Source organism: Pelodiscus sinensis, chromosome 19 (genome assembly GCF_052426305.1).
Source record: "Pelodiscus sinensis isolate ZL-2025 chromosome 19, ASM5242630v1, whole genome shotgun sequence".
In the NCBI taxonomy this organism is placed as follows: domain Eukaryota; kingdom Metazoa; phylum Chordata; order Testudines; family Trionychidae; genus Pelodiscus; species Pelodiscus sinensis.
In genome coordinates this window covers 5,689,568-5,703,002 of record NC_143070.1, presented here as the reverse complement: position 1 = coordinate 5,703,002, position 13,435 = coordinate 5,689,568, and the positions used below count along the sequence as shown (strand labels likewise).

The following is a 13,435-nucleotide window of genomic DNA, read 5'->3' as shown; positions in this document are numbered from 1 at the left end:
GCATCTTACCGGTGGACACCATGAGGGCCCCAGGGGCTACAACATGGGGATCCACGCCCTGCTGTCAGGAGCGTGGGGCCCCCCACAATGAGGCAGTGCTGGAAGCCTGCTGTGTCCGTCCACGCTACTCCCACCTCATGAGATGGCTGATGGTCTCCGACGCCATGAGGTGGTCCCGGGAGATCATGGAGTACGTCCTAGGCCACCGCCAATTCCAAGAAAAGTGACGGTCCCTGCCACATCGGACTCACCATACGGACACAGGACCTTTGCCTTTTCTGACACCAATAACAAGGGACACCGAGTGACAGAGACTACTGACAAGGGACACGGTCAGGAAAAGCTCCCATCGCCCTCCCTGACTCAGGACTCTGCTACTAAAGAGCCACATGAAGTTGTGCACCAAGGAAGGTCACCCACTTCTTTCCCCTTTAGGCTTTCGTTCTTTCCACCGGTGCCAGAAAAGATCGTCGATGAGGGATGCTCATGACCAAACGTGACCACTGCCAAGTACCCAGGTCAGGGACAGGGCCTGCAGCCTCCCTGACCGACTATGTATTTCCTGCAAATCCACCCATTATGGACGACAAGGGACGACACAGGTGGACCATGAGGGGGCAAGGCGAAGCCTCCGTTTCTGTACCTGGCAGACTATGTTTTTATTGTTTCAGGAAGACCACGGGACCAAAGAGGACCGAGGATACTTCACATCGTGGGGCGCGCTCCACCCATGAAACTATGAACTTTGCCAGAGACTTCGCTCTGTGGATGGCAGCCCCGAGAACCCTTATGGCCTGACTTTTATAAACCACCCCACCTACACCCAGGACAAGGCGGGTTACACCTATTGGTTTTAATGTGTATCATGCTTCCTTGTTTCCCCTTATAACCCATCACTGACTCTGGATTCACTTTACCTTCTGTTGTGAACTTGGACATGCCTGGACTTTGTCTGAACCATTCGCTGCAAAAAAAACTTTTCAATCTCTTCTTCCAGGTCTTTAATAACAAAAGTTCACTTTTCACAGCTAATGTGGAATGGAACCTACTCACCATTGACACATTTCTAATATGTCTCTAAAGGGTGAATCAGCCAATTAGGCTGCATGTTGCTTACGCCTTTCTTGGGAAGAGTCACAAAATTTTAGGCCCTGTGTGAATTCTTCTATGCGTACTGAGGTGTGACTTCTGTATGTAGCTTTTCCCACAGTCTGAGCACTTAAAGGGTCTCTCCCCAGTGTGGATTCTCTGATGATTTACAAGAATGGATCTCTGTATGAAACTTTTTCCACAGTCTAAGCACTTATGGGGTTTCTCGCCTGAGTGGATTGACTGATGTCTAACAAGGTCTGACCTCCGTATGAAACTTTTCCCACAGTCCAAGCACTGATGGGGCTTTTCTCCGGTGTGAATAGCCTGATGTCTAACAAACTCCGACCTCCATATGAAATTTTTCCCACAGACTAAACACTTATGGATTGTCTCTCCCGTGTGGTTTGCCTGATGTTTATGAAGGGCTGACTTGACCCTGAAACTTTTCCCACAGTCCAAACACTTGTGGGGTCTCTCTCCTGTGTGGATTCTCTGATGAGCAACAAGGTCTGACCTCTGTACAAAACTTTTCCCACAGTGTAAGCACTTGTGAGGTCTCTCTGCAATGTGGATTGCCAGATGCCTGACGAGGTCTGATCTCCGTGTGAAACTTTTCCCACACTCCAAGCACTTATGGGGTCTCTCCCCAGTGTGGATCCTTTGATGGTTTACAAGAGTTGATCTCAGCCTGAAACATTTCCCACACTCCAGACACTGATGGGGCTTCTCTCCTGTGTGGATTACCTGATGTTTCACAAGGTCTGACCTCTGTATGTAACTTTTCCCACAATCTAAGCACTTATGGGGTCTCTTTCCTGTATGATTCTTCCGCTGTGTGACTGGTGCCCATTTCCCATTCAAACAGTTCCCACACTTCAGGAACTGACAGGGTTTCTCTCCTGGGTGGTTTCTCCCTTGGTTATTAAGGTCTGAGCAGGGATTGAAGCTTTCTCCACAGTCCAAGCTTTGAAGGGGTTTCTCTCCGGAATGGATTGTCCCAGGTGTCTCGAGGTGGGATCTCAGAATGAAGCCTCCCCCACACTGCAGGCACTGGTGGGATTTCTCTTCTTTGGGATCGGTCTGCTGGGCCGTGGGATCCTTGTCTCCTCTCCCAGATGTATGCACTTTCTTCCTCGGGTAGTTTCCCAGAAGCCTCTCTGAGCTGCGCCAATGTCCCCAGGCTTCATTCTGTTCCAAGTACGGTGGAAAAGTCCCTGTAGCTGGTACCACAAAGGGCCATTCTGGGTCCATTTCCTCATAAACTTTCTTCTGTTGATTCCTTTCCTCCATCTCACTTGCATTCTCATCACCTGCTGGGAGAGAGACAATCCAGGCAGGAGTCACTGAGCTGGGGAGAAAGAGACACAGCACCAAGGGAAATCCCAACCCACTGAAATTGCACAGATGGAGCAATGGGATTCTATATGCACTTCACACACACACGCACACGCACTTCTCTCTCTTACACGCACTCACGCACTTCTCTCTCTCACACGCACTTCTCACACACACGCACTTCACACACACACACACACACACGCACTTCTCTCTCTCACGCACTTCTCACACACACACACGCACTTCTCTCTCACACACGCACGCACTTCACACACACACTTCTCTCACACACGCACTTCTCTCACACACACACACACGCACTTCTCACACACACACACACACGCACGCACTTCACACGCACGCACTTCTCTCACACACACACGCACTTCTCTCACACACACACACTCTCTCACTCTCACACACACACGCACTTCTCTCACACACACACACACGCACTTCTCTCTCTCTCACACACACACACACGCACTTCTCTCTCTCACACACACACACGCACTTCTCTCACACGCACTTCTCACACACACGCACGCACTTCACACACACACTTCTCTCACACACGCACTTCTCTCTCACACACACTTCTCTCACACACGCACGCACTTCACATGCACGCACTTCTCACACACGCACGCACTTCTCTCACACACGCACGCACTTCTCTCACACACGCACGCACACACGCGCACTTCACACACACACACGCTCTTCACACACGCACTTCTCTCTCACACACACACACGCACACACACACACACACACACTCAGGGTAGGAAGCACGGGACGGAAATGCCTGCCATTGTGAGTGATGCCTATGAGAGGAGGCTGAGGGATTTGGGCTTATTTGGTCTGCAGCAGAGAGCAGTGAGGGGAGATTTGAGAGTAGCCTTCAGCTTCTTGAAGGGAGGTTCCAAAGAGGATGGAGAGAGGCTGTTCCCAGTAGTGAGGGATGGCAGAACAAGGAGCAGTGGTCTCAAGTTGCAGTGGGGGAGGTCTAGGTGGGATATTAGGAAGAACTATTTCCTTAGGAGGGTGGAGAAGCACTGGGATGCATTACCTAGGGAGGGGGTGGAATCTCCATCCCTAGAGGTTTTTAAGTTTTGGCTTGACAAAGCCCTGGCTGGGATGATTTGAGTTGGGGTTGGTCCTGCTTTGGGCAGAGGGCTGGACTTGATGACCTCCTGAGGTCTCTTCCAGCCCTAGCAGTCTCTGATTCTATGATACCTGCTGATGACAGCCCTGCCCTGCGTGAGAGGAGGGAAAACTCAGGGCACTTACTCACACCATATTTTGGGGATTCTTAACTTTTTCCTTCAGAAACCAGCTGGTGGATGTGTCAGTCCTCACCTGTGCGGGTGCCTCTCCGGATCTCTCTTTCCTCCCCGGCCTGGAGGTCGGGCACCCAGGGCTCTTCCCCTCGTTCCAGCCGGGCGATCAGCTCAGGTTTGGGAACGGGAAACCCTGCACAGGGGGTGAAATCAGAGCAGATCAGGGCGCAGGGAGGGTGGGGAGAGCGTCTGTCCCAAAGGACATTCCGTGAGTGGAACCTGTCCCCGGGCTCTGCTGGGTAATGTGCAACCCAAGAGGACGGGAACATGGTCACTGAGCCCCCTGGGGAGAAGCTGATGACTGGGGAGATCAGGAGAATTTTTGCACCCTCCCTAGGAGTTCCCAGGATCTGGGCAGTCTGTGGCCCTTGCTGACACTCACAGCTCTGCAGTTACACCCCTGCCTGTTTCTAAACCTGCAGAGCTCAGAGCCCTCCCCATGGCTGGAGCTCGTCCCAAGGAGGGAGGTAAATAAGGATTCTATGTGTGAACGAGAATCAATACAGACAGAACAGAATGACTTCCTCCCCTCTGAAGGATGGAAGGGAGGGAGATGTGACAGGGTGGGACTCCCGTGCTGGCTAAGAAGGGGTTGAAACAAGGCTTGGAGAGAATTGGAGCCAATTGGGCGAAGGCTTGAGGCAGCCAATCAGGGCCTGGCTGGGGGATATAAAACTGAAGGAAGAGGGCGCTCAGACTCTCTCCGACTCCAGAGAGAGAAGGACTTGCTGCCTAGAGAGATACACAGGGAGATGGAGCAGCCAGAGAGCCAGCCAACCGGATTAGCTGCCAGGCTGTGGCCCTGAGCTACCGCACTGGCCATGCAGCTCAGAGGGAAGTGAGTGAGGACCCAAGAGTGGACACAGCCAGGGGGCAGGACCCATGGGAAGGGAGGCTGCCGTCTGAGAGGGATGCAGGGCCTGGCACGGTGGAGAAGGGAAGGTCCAGAAATAGCAGGTGGGACTCGGCTGGAGGAGGGCGCCTCAGAGCTGGCAAGAGCTAATTCTCGGACTGGCCAGCAGGAGGTGCTGCAGCGCTGGGTGTGCTCATATTACACGTGTGCTCAGCACGTCCATTAGGCTTTGACACCGTGTCCCACAGGAGAGGGAAGAGATGCAAGTCTCTGTCATGGGGCAGCTGTGTCCTGGGTAACCCAGTCCCCTCATTTCTCTGAGCAGGGAAGAACCTGACCCGTGTCGGACACGCAGACCCCACGGCTCCTAATCCCCGAGGGGCCAGGACGCCCTTACCCAGCGAGGTCACCGCCTCGTAGTTCTCCTGCATGACGTCCCTGTAGAGGGCTCTCTGAGCGGGGCCCAGCAGCGCCCCCTGCCCCTGGGTGAAATACACAGCCACCTCCTCGAAAGTCACCCGCATCTGCAACAACAAGTGGCCCCCGCTCAGCCTCTGCGGCCCCAGCCACAATCCTGCTAGTCATAGGGGGAGAGGTCCCAGAAAAGGAGAATCCACCCCCCCCCCCCCGCTTAGAGCAGCCAGGAGGCGTGATAAGGGGAGACCTCCTTGTGCCCCCAGCAGACAGGGCAGGGCAGGGACTTTTCATTCCCCACCTGCCAGCCACAGGCTGAGAGGGGAAGCCGAGCTCTGAGCCGGGGACAGGAATCCCGACAGCTTCCCTTGGTATTTCACAGCAGCCTCTGGTCAGACTCCGGCCCTGGGAGTCTGGAAAACGTTCCCAACCCTGCCCAGGTTGGTTGTGTCCCTGTTTCCTTTCCTGCTGCCAGTTGGATCTACTCAAGCTCAGCAGGTTCATCCCACCCTGTCTTCTCCCTGCCCCTCCCTCCTAGCAGCTCCCTGCATCCCCTACCTGAGCGGGCTCCATCCCGGCCATTGCCCGGCCCCGGCCCCTGGCAGACGGACGCTCTGGAGCGAACTCTCGACGTGTCTCCTCGGCCTGTTGGGGTGACGGAGGAGGTATCAGAAGGGGCTAGGTCCATTTTGCATCCCAATTCCCCCCCCCCCCCCCACACGACTCTTTAGAGCCTCCCAGTAACAGAATCTCTGAGCCAAATGCTAGAAAAAGATCAGAATCAAAGGAGCCACTTTAGGGGACTGTGCCTGAGACTGTAACACAACCCTCTCTGGCTTCCCCATCCTGCCACCCCCTCCAGTCTCTCCTCTCCCGCTCTGTATCATCCTCTCTGGCTTCCCCATCCTGCCACCCCCTCCAGTCTCTCCTCTCCTGCTCTGTATCATCCTCTCTGGCTTCCCCATCCTGCCACCCCCTCCAGTCTCTCCTCTCCCGCTCTGTATCATCCCCTCTGGCTTCCCCATCCTGCCACCCCCTCCAGTCTCTTCTCTCCCGCTCTGTATCATCCTCTCTGGCTTCCCCATCCTGCCACCCCCTCCAGTCTCTCCTCTCCCTCTCTGTATCATCCTCTCTGGCTTCCCCATCCTGCCACCCCCTCCAGTCTCTCCTCTCCCGCTCTGTATCATCCTCTCTGGCTTCCCCATCCTGCCACCCCCTCCAGTCTCTCCTCTCCGCTCTGTATCATCCTCTCTGGCTTCCCCATCCTGCCACCCCCTCCAGTCTCTCCTCTCCCGCTTTGTATCATCCTCTCTGGCTTCCCCATCCTGCCACCCCCTCCAGTCTCTCCTCTCCCGCTTTGTATCATCCTCTCTGGCTTCCCCATCCTGCCACCCCCTCCAGTCTCTCCTCTCCCGCTCTGTATCATCCTCTCTGGCTTCCCCACCCTGCCACCCCCTCCAGTCTCTCCTCTCCCGCTCTGTATCATCCTCTCTGGCTTCCCCATCCTGCCACCCCCTCCAGTCTCTCCTCTCCCGCTTTGTATCATCCTCTCTGGCTTCCCCATCCTGCCACCCCCTCCAGTCTCTCCTCTCCCGCTCTGTATCATCCTCTCTGGCTTCCCCATCCTGCCACCCCCTCCAGTCTCTCCTCTCCGCTCTGTATCATCCTCTCTGGCTTCCCCATCCTGCCACCCCCTCCAGTCTCTCCTCTCCCGCGCTGTATCATCCCCTCTGGCTTCCCCACCCTGCCACCCCCTCCAGTCTCTCCTCTCCGCTCTGTATCATCCTCTCTGGCTTCCCCATCCTGCCACCCCCTCCAGTCTCTCCTCTCCGCTCTGTATCATCCTCTCTGGCTTCCCCATCCTGCCACCCCCTCCAGTCTCTCCTCTCCTGCTCTGTATCATCCCCTCTGGCTTCCCCACCCTGCCACCCCCTCCAGTCTCTCCTCTCCCGCTTTGTATCATCCTCTCTGGCTTCCCCATCCTGCCACCCCCTCCAGTCTCTCCTCTCCCGCTTTGTATCATCCCCTCTGGCTTCCCCATCCTGCCACCCCCTCCAGTCTCTCCTCTCCTGCTCTGTATCATCCTCTCTGGCTTCCCCACCCTGCCACCCCCTCCAGTCTCTTCTCTCCCTCCCGCTTTGTATCATCCCCTCTGGCTTCCCCATCCTGCCACCCCCTCCAGTCTCTCCTCTCCTGCTCTGTATCATCCTCTCTGGCTTCCCCACCCTGCCACCCCCTCCAGTCTCTCCTCTCCCGCTCTGTATCATCCTCTCTGGCTTCCCCACCCTGCCACCCCCTCCAGTCTCTTCTCTCCCTCCCGCTTTGTATCATCCTCTCTGGCTTCCGCATCCTGCCACCCCCTCCAGTCTCTCCTCTCCCGCTTTGTATCATCCTCTCTGGCTTCCCCATCCTGCCACCCCCTCCAGTCTCTCCTCTCCCACTTTGTATCATCCTCCCTCTCCCTGGCACTCCCAGGCTGGGAGGAGTGGAGGCTTCCGCGTTGCCCTGGGCTTTTGCTCTCCTCGGGCAGATCAGCCCCAGCAGATCTGGGACTCTCAGACGCCCCCTTGCTGGTTAACGAGAGTAGCCAAGGGTTTGAAAAAAAAGCCTTGGAAGCCATGAGCACTGAATTGCCACTGGCAGCAGCAGGCCAGGCAGCCAAGCAACCACGACAGCTGGATCAGCCCATGGAGGAGTTGGGGGGAGTTTTACCTCCCTCCACAACCCCGTTCCTGGGGTCCAGCCTCCCCATTTCCCCCATCACAGAGCGGCTGCTCCGCCCCGCCCAGGCTGGCGGCAGCTGCCCCGGGCCCGGGCGGGGACTCGCAGCCAGCTCCGGCGGGAGCAGCCCGGGGCCAACCCCTCCCCCTGCAGCCCGGGGGCACCGGGGCGCCGCTCCCGGGGGGTCTCTCTTACCTGCCCCCCAAGCGCTGCCCGCCCTGGGGCAGGGGCTGGGCCGGGCCGGGCTGGGGGCGCTGCCCGGGGAGAGGCTCCTGGGGAGGGAGCAGCGGGACTGGCCCGGCCGGAGATTCCCCCTCCCGGCTGCAGCCCGGGCTCCGGGGCCCCGCAGCAGCCCCCGCCGGGGCTCGGGGATCCGGCCCGGAACCTGGCCCCAGAGTCCCCGCGAGCAGCGGCGGCGAGTCGCTTCCTGCGGCCGGGCCGGAGCCAGCGATCGCTCCCCCCGCGCCTGCTGCTGCTGCTGCTGGGTCCTAGCGAGACACCCGCCATCCGCGCTGCGCTGCGCCCCTGGGCCTGGCTCTGCCCCACTCAGACTTTCTGGCCAGCAACGCTTCTGGGTATCACACAGAACACAACCTGGACCCCCCTTCTCCTGCTGCAATAGACCCTGAACTTCTAGCAGACACATGCCCCATGCAAAGTTCCACAGAGGCCAGGGGTGTCAAACTCAGTTTACTTTAGGGTTCTGGCCAGGCACCCCTCTGTGGCAGGGCTCTGGGGCATCACTGCCCCACACTGCATCTCTTGCCCCCCCCTCCATCCTCCCCAGGTGGCTTAAAACAATCCCCATGGGCAGTTGGTGCAGCTAGGGCTGGAGGCAGCAAGCTCCCAGCCCCCCCACGGCCCCTTTGCTGAGGCCCGACCCGCACAGGGACAGGAGGAGATGGGGCAGCGTGGTGCCTCCCACCATGGGGAGGGGAAGGGCCGAGGGTACTTGTTCCCCGGCACCGGGGTGGGAGGGAGGCGCTCGTCTTCGGCCTCTGTGCCCCAGAGAGTAGGGAGGGCGGGCGCTGGGGGGCAGCAACACACGGCCCCTGGAATGTCTACAGGAGGCGTTCTGGGGGCAGGGTCAGGCCTGGCAGTTTGGGAAGGCAATGCCTTCCCCTGCCTACACTACCGGATGCTCCTGACAGTCCCCCAGCATCAGCACCGGTAGCACAGCGGGGCTTCCAGCTGCTAGCTCCACACTGGCAGGTCCCAGTGGCCTGGAGGTGTGTGGCGAGCCATCCCTGTAAATTCTCACTTCCTCAGGGGAAACCAGCCCAGCCCTCTAGCCTTGGCTCCTCTTCCTCCCTTCCCCCCTCAAGGATCCCTCAAATTGTTGGGGCTTATGGCTGGGATGGTCCCTCCTACTCAGATTAGCCCGTGGGTCCCTGGGCAGGCTGGGATGAGCAACAGGGATCCCCCCCCCACACTCAACGTGGTGGCTGCCTGCTCCATTTCCCTTCCTGCTCTGTTTCCCCTCCACCCATGCACCCCCAGCTGCAGGTCCCAGAGCTTCCCACCAGCTCCATAAAGTGGGCTGGCCTGGGAGATGGTGGGGGACAGGGAAGAGGCTTCTGCATTGCTTTGCTTCCCTGCAGTTCCTTCCACCGTGGTGAGCGTATGGAGGGCCCCTCCCCAGCTGCTGCCCTATGCCAGGCCCCCGGGTAGCACCCGAGGGTGTGTCCTTCACAGGAGGGGGCTTGAGGGAAAGGGGTGAGTTGGGGGAGAGGGCAGAGCAGGGGCTGGACTTGGGGGAAGGGTTATGGCCACACCTCCCCCCTAGGGCCACAGGGACTCCTGTGCCAGCAACCGTGGGTAGGCTGGATTATGGAGCTGCTTGGACCAATATTGTCTGATTGATTGAGATTGATTTTTGCATCACACACTTTTGCAGCTTTGACACGTTGGAGCAGCGAATCAGTTCCCTTTGACTCTCCCGGGGTGGGGGTGGGGAAGCCCATGCTGCTGCCCCTCCTTTACCGTTTTCCATCAGGGCAGCTTCTTTATTCAAATGAAGCCCCAAAAAGCTGCCCCACAGCCACCCGGCTCCAGGCTCTGCCTCTGCCGGGCTCCATGGGGCTCTGAGGCAGCCCCTTGCGGCATGCAGGGGTATCCCGCATAGAAACTGCTCAGTCAGTGAGAGGATGGAAAAGAGACCTCCGGATGCCCAGGAGTGGGAAGGACGGTTTCCGTGGAGACCTGGGATTGTTCCAGAGAGTCGCATCCATTGGGATAGGGAGTGATGGGGTCTTGCTCCTAGATAAGCTCTTTAGAGCCCGGAGCGAGATGCCCCTGACTCTCAGGCTATGTCTACACTGGCGGCTTCTTGCACGAGTAATATGCAAATGAGGCTAAGCGTGGAATATCGCCGAGCCTCATTTGCATACCTAATGAGCCACCATTTTTTTCAGAAGAGGCTCTTGCGCAAGAAGGGGCGTCTACACTGCCCCTTCTTGCGCAAGAAAAACCCTCTTGTGCAACGCCGTTCTTCCTCAAAAGTAATAGGTGTAACGGCATTGTGCAAGAGGGTTTTTCTTGCACAAGAAGGGGCCGTGTAGATGCTCCTTCTTGTGCAAGAGCCTCTTCTGAAAAAAAATGGTGGCTCATGAGGTATGCAAATGAAGCTCAGCGATATTCCACGCTTAGCCTCATTTGCATATTACTTGCGCAAGAAGCCACCAGTGTAGACATAGCCTTTGTGTGGTAAGAGATTGGCACAGGGAGAAGCAGTTGGCCGGAGCTGGTTTTTTGTCTGCCCATCAGCGTGCCAAGCTCTCCTGCCCTCTCTCAGCTCCTGTAGTCGGCAGTGTTTTACCACCAGGTTCCTCTGGGGGTTTTAGGGCTGAATTTGCCCATTGCTGGGTCTTAAGCAACCCCACACCCTCAAATCCACCATCCCCTCCTGGCCAGTGTAACATTACAAACGGTTTGTGCTGGTCGTGGCTACTGACACATCTACCTTCTGGCTTTTACTGCCCTGAAAGGATTTGGTTTCTCCGCCTTACCCCCTGCCATCTTATCATCCCCTTGCAATTGGCTTCTCGCCCCCTTTCCCCATGTCATGGGCCCGGGGTACCCATTTGTGATCACAGGTTTATCTATCCCATTTGTGGTACCTCTATCTGTCCTCATGGGGCAGCACATTATGATGGACGGGCCATTCCTGTGGCCTGTGGCTGTCGTTTTCTGCTTTAGATGTTTCTATTTGACATTTGGAAAGCAAGCAAGCAAACAAGCAAGCCTTTGGGATTGGAAAAGCATCGGACAACATTAAACCTCAGGGCTAATGCATGAAAACCACAGCATGGAGGTGTTATTTCTTTATGAGGTTCATTTCCCCTGTAGATTTGGCCACTGACTTTAACCCAAGCGGGACTTCAATTCTTATAGAGCAGGGGTGGGCAATAATTTTAGAAGGGGAGCTACTTCACACATTTTTGAAGTGCCCCTGGGCAGGGGCGAGGGGGTCTCGTGTCGAAGGGGCGGGGCCTATGGTGGAAGGGGCGGGGCCTATGGTGGAAGAAGGGGCGGGGCCAGGACATTTCTGTGCTCCCCCACCCACAGACCCTGATTGGTCTAGGGATGGAGGGAGTGCGTGAAGTCTTTGCTCCGCCCCTCCAGAGAGAACTGCCAGTTGCTCTGAACAGCTGGCGGTTCCCTCTATGTGCCCATGACCCTGGCGGCAGGAGGAGACTTTGTGCACTTTCCCTGCCTCCAGGTCAAACTGGGCCTGCGGTTGTGGGGAGGGTGGGTGAGGTTGCTGCAGAGGATGATGGATTGCAGGTCCTGGTAAAAGCAGGATCCTGGGAAACGTTACAGGGCCTGCCTGCCTCCCCCCCCCCCAATCTTCTGGAAGGTGTCGTAGCTGCGGGACCTTCTGGTCTCCCCTCGTCCCCCATGCCCCAGCCAATCTGCTCATAGATGTCCAAATTTCATTGGCCACATTGGAGCTGTATCCACCCAGCCTCTTCTCGTCACACAGCCAGGGGGTCTGGTATCTCCCAGGCTGTCCCATGTTCCAGCCACCTCTTGTTTGCGGCCGGAGGTGGCTGGACAGAGAGAGCACATGTTGGCCCCAGGAAGGGAGGGGAGACAGGAAGAGGAGGAGGAGTTAGTGGGAGGAGAAACAGCCCTGCGTGTGACCGGTGGGGGGCAGGGGTGAAGGGCGCGGGGAGGAGGGTGTCACCTAAAACAAGGCTGTTAACCGGGTTCTGCACAACTTTGGAGCCTGTGTCCCAGCTCCACACCTCCCCCCCCCCCGCTGGGTTGACCACGTGTAAAGCCCCGAACCCTGGCCCCCGTCCTGCCCCGATCCCCAGCATGCCTGTCCCCACAAGGGCTGAAGGCAGGAGCTCAGGGGCTGAAGTCCCAATCTCTGCCCCGCCCCACAACGCACTGGGGACTCTTGTCCATTTCAAAGCAAGCATTCCGTGTGCAGCCCGGAGGCAGCGGGACTTCCCGCTGGCCCTGGGCTGTACACAGAGTTCCACATTCCTCCTTTGAACTGCAGTGGCTCTTGTACATTTCAAAGGAGGAATGCAGAAATGCCTATCGACGAGTCGACAGAAATTCTATCCATTAGTCAACTAGTCAGTTTCACATCCTTAGTCCTCACTACAGAGAAGCATCGAAATTAGTCCGAGGCAGACTCCCTTAACATAGATGCTCTACCGGGAAGCACTGGGGAGTAAATTAGTTTGAGTGACTCTGGGGAGTAGTTATTTCAAAAGAGTGGCACCGGAGCCTCCCCGCTATTGTTATTTCGAAATACCTATTTTGGAATGAACATTATTCCTCGAAGAAAGCAGGAGTACGGATTTCAGAGTAAGCGGCCCAATATTTTGAAATAACGGGAGTGGTAGTGTGGACATGCCACTTGTAAATTCAACCTAACGGGAGTTATTTCGAAATCAAGCCCTAGTGTAGAGCAAGGCTCAGGTGCTACAGGAGTACTTGAGGTCTATGTTGGTACGCCTAATGGGGAAATATGTTGAGAGCACATGCACGGCTCTCCAGGAACAGAACGAGCCTGTAATCGCGAGCCCACTCCTACACTACGTCTACACTGGCATGATTTTCCAGAAATGCTTTTAACAGAAAAGTTTTCCGTTAAAGGCATTTTCGGAAAAGCGCGTCTAGATTGGCAGGACGCTTTTCTGGAAAAGCACTTTTTGCGGAAAAGCGTCCGTGGCCAATCTAGACGCGCTTTTCCACAAAAAAGCCCTGATTGTCATTTTCGCGATCGGGGCTTTTTTGTGGAAAACAGTACTGTGCTGTCTACACTGGCCCTTTTCCGGAACAGTTTTCCAGAAAAAGACTTTTGCCCAAATGGGGAGCAGCATAGTTTTTCCAGAAAAGCACTGATGATTTTACATGAGATCGTCAGTGCTTTTCCGGAAATTCAAGTGGCCAGTGTAGACAGCTGGCAAGTTTTTCCGGAAAAGCAGCTGATTTTCCGGAATAACTTGCCAGTGTAGACACAGCCTACAAGTAATAAAGAGACTACTGTTTAGAACTCATGTGTTTTTACTTAGGAAACACAGCCAGGGCAGAAAAGGAGCCCTTGGTGGGACCTGAAGAGAGATGCGGGAATCAGAAGTGGGAAAAGAACATCCTTTTGTCTCGCAACATCCTGGAGGATGAGTGTGAGGCTGCCCTTGGGTCTCCTCTC

General features: G+C 56.4%; 2 protein-coding genes across 5 annotated transcripts in view; both read right to left on the bottom strand.

Annotated features, from left to right (window-relative positions):
- Positions 1 to 8,052, bottom strand: part of LOC142818212 (uncharacterized) — a 56,741-nt gene extending 48,689 nt beyond the window's left edge. Inside the window, exon 1 of the mRNA XM_089770753.1 lies at positions 7,957 to 8,052. The gene's annotated coding sequence lies outside the window, so the exon portion shown is untranslated. The remainder of the gene's footprint in view (positions 1 to 7,956) is intronic.
- LOC102455151 (uncharacterized) overlaps positions 987 to 13,435 on the bottom strand; it is a 33,020-nt gene continuing 20,571 nt past the window's right edge. Inside the window, exons 1-5 of one of the 4 annotated variants that reach the window (XM_089770731.1) lie at positions 7,957 to 8,089; positions 5,599 to 5,685; positions 5,024 to 5,150; positions 3,793 to 3,906; positions 987 to 2,405 (exon numbers count right to left, since the gene is read on the bottom strand). In XM_089770731.1, the coding sequence (XP_089626857.1) occupies positions 1,135 to 2,405; positions 3,793 to 3,906; positions 5,024 to 5,150; positions 5,599 to 5,622 (1,536 nt within the window). In that variant the 5' untranslated portion in view covers positions 5,623 to 5,685; positions 7,957 to 8,089 and the 3' untranslated portion in view covers positions 987 to 1,134. Of the gene's footprint in view, positions 2,406 to 3,792; positions 3,907 to 5,023; positions 5,151 to 5,598; positions 5,686 to 7,956; positions 8,090 to 13,435 lie in introns of those variants that run through there. The other 3 variants (XM_075913381.2, XM_089770732.1, XM_089770733.1) reach the window with 3 other exon arrangements.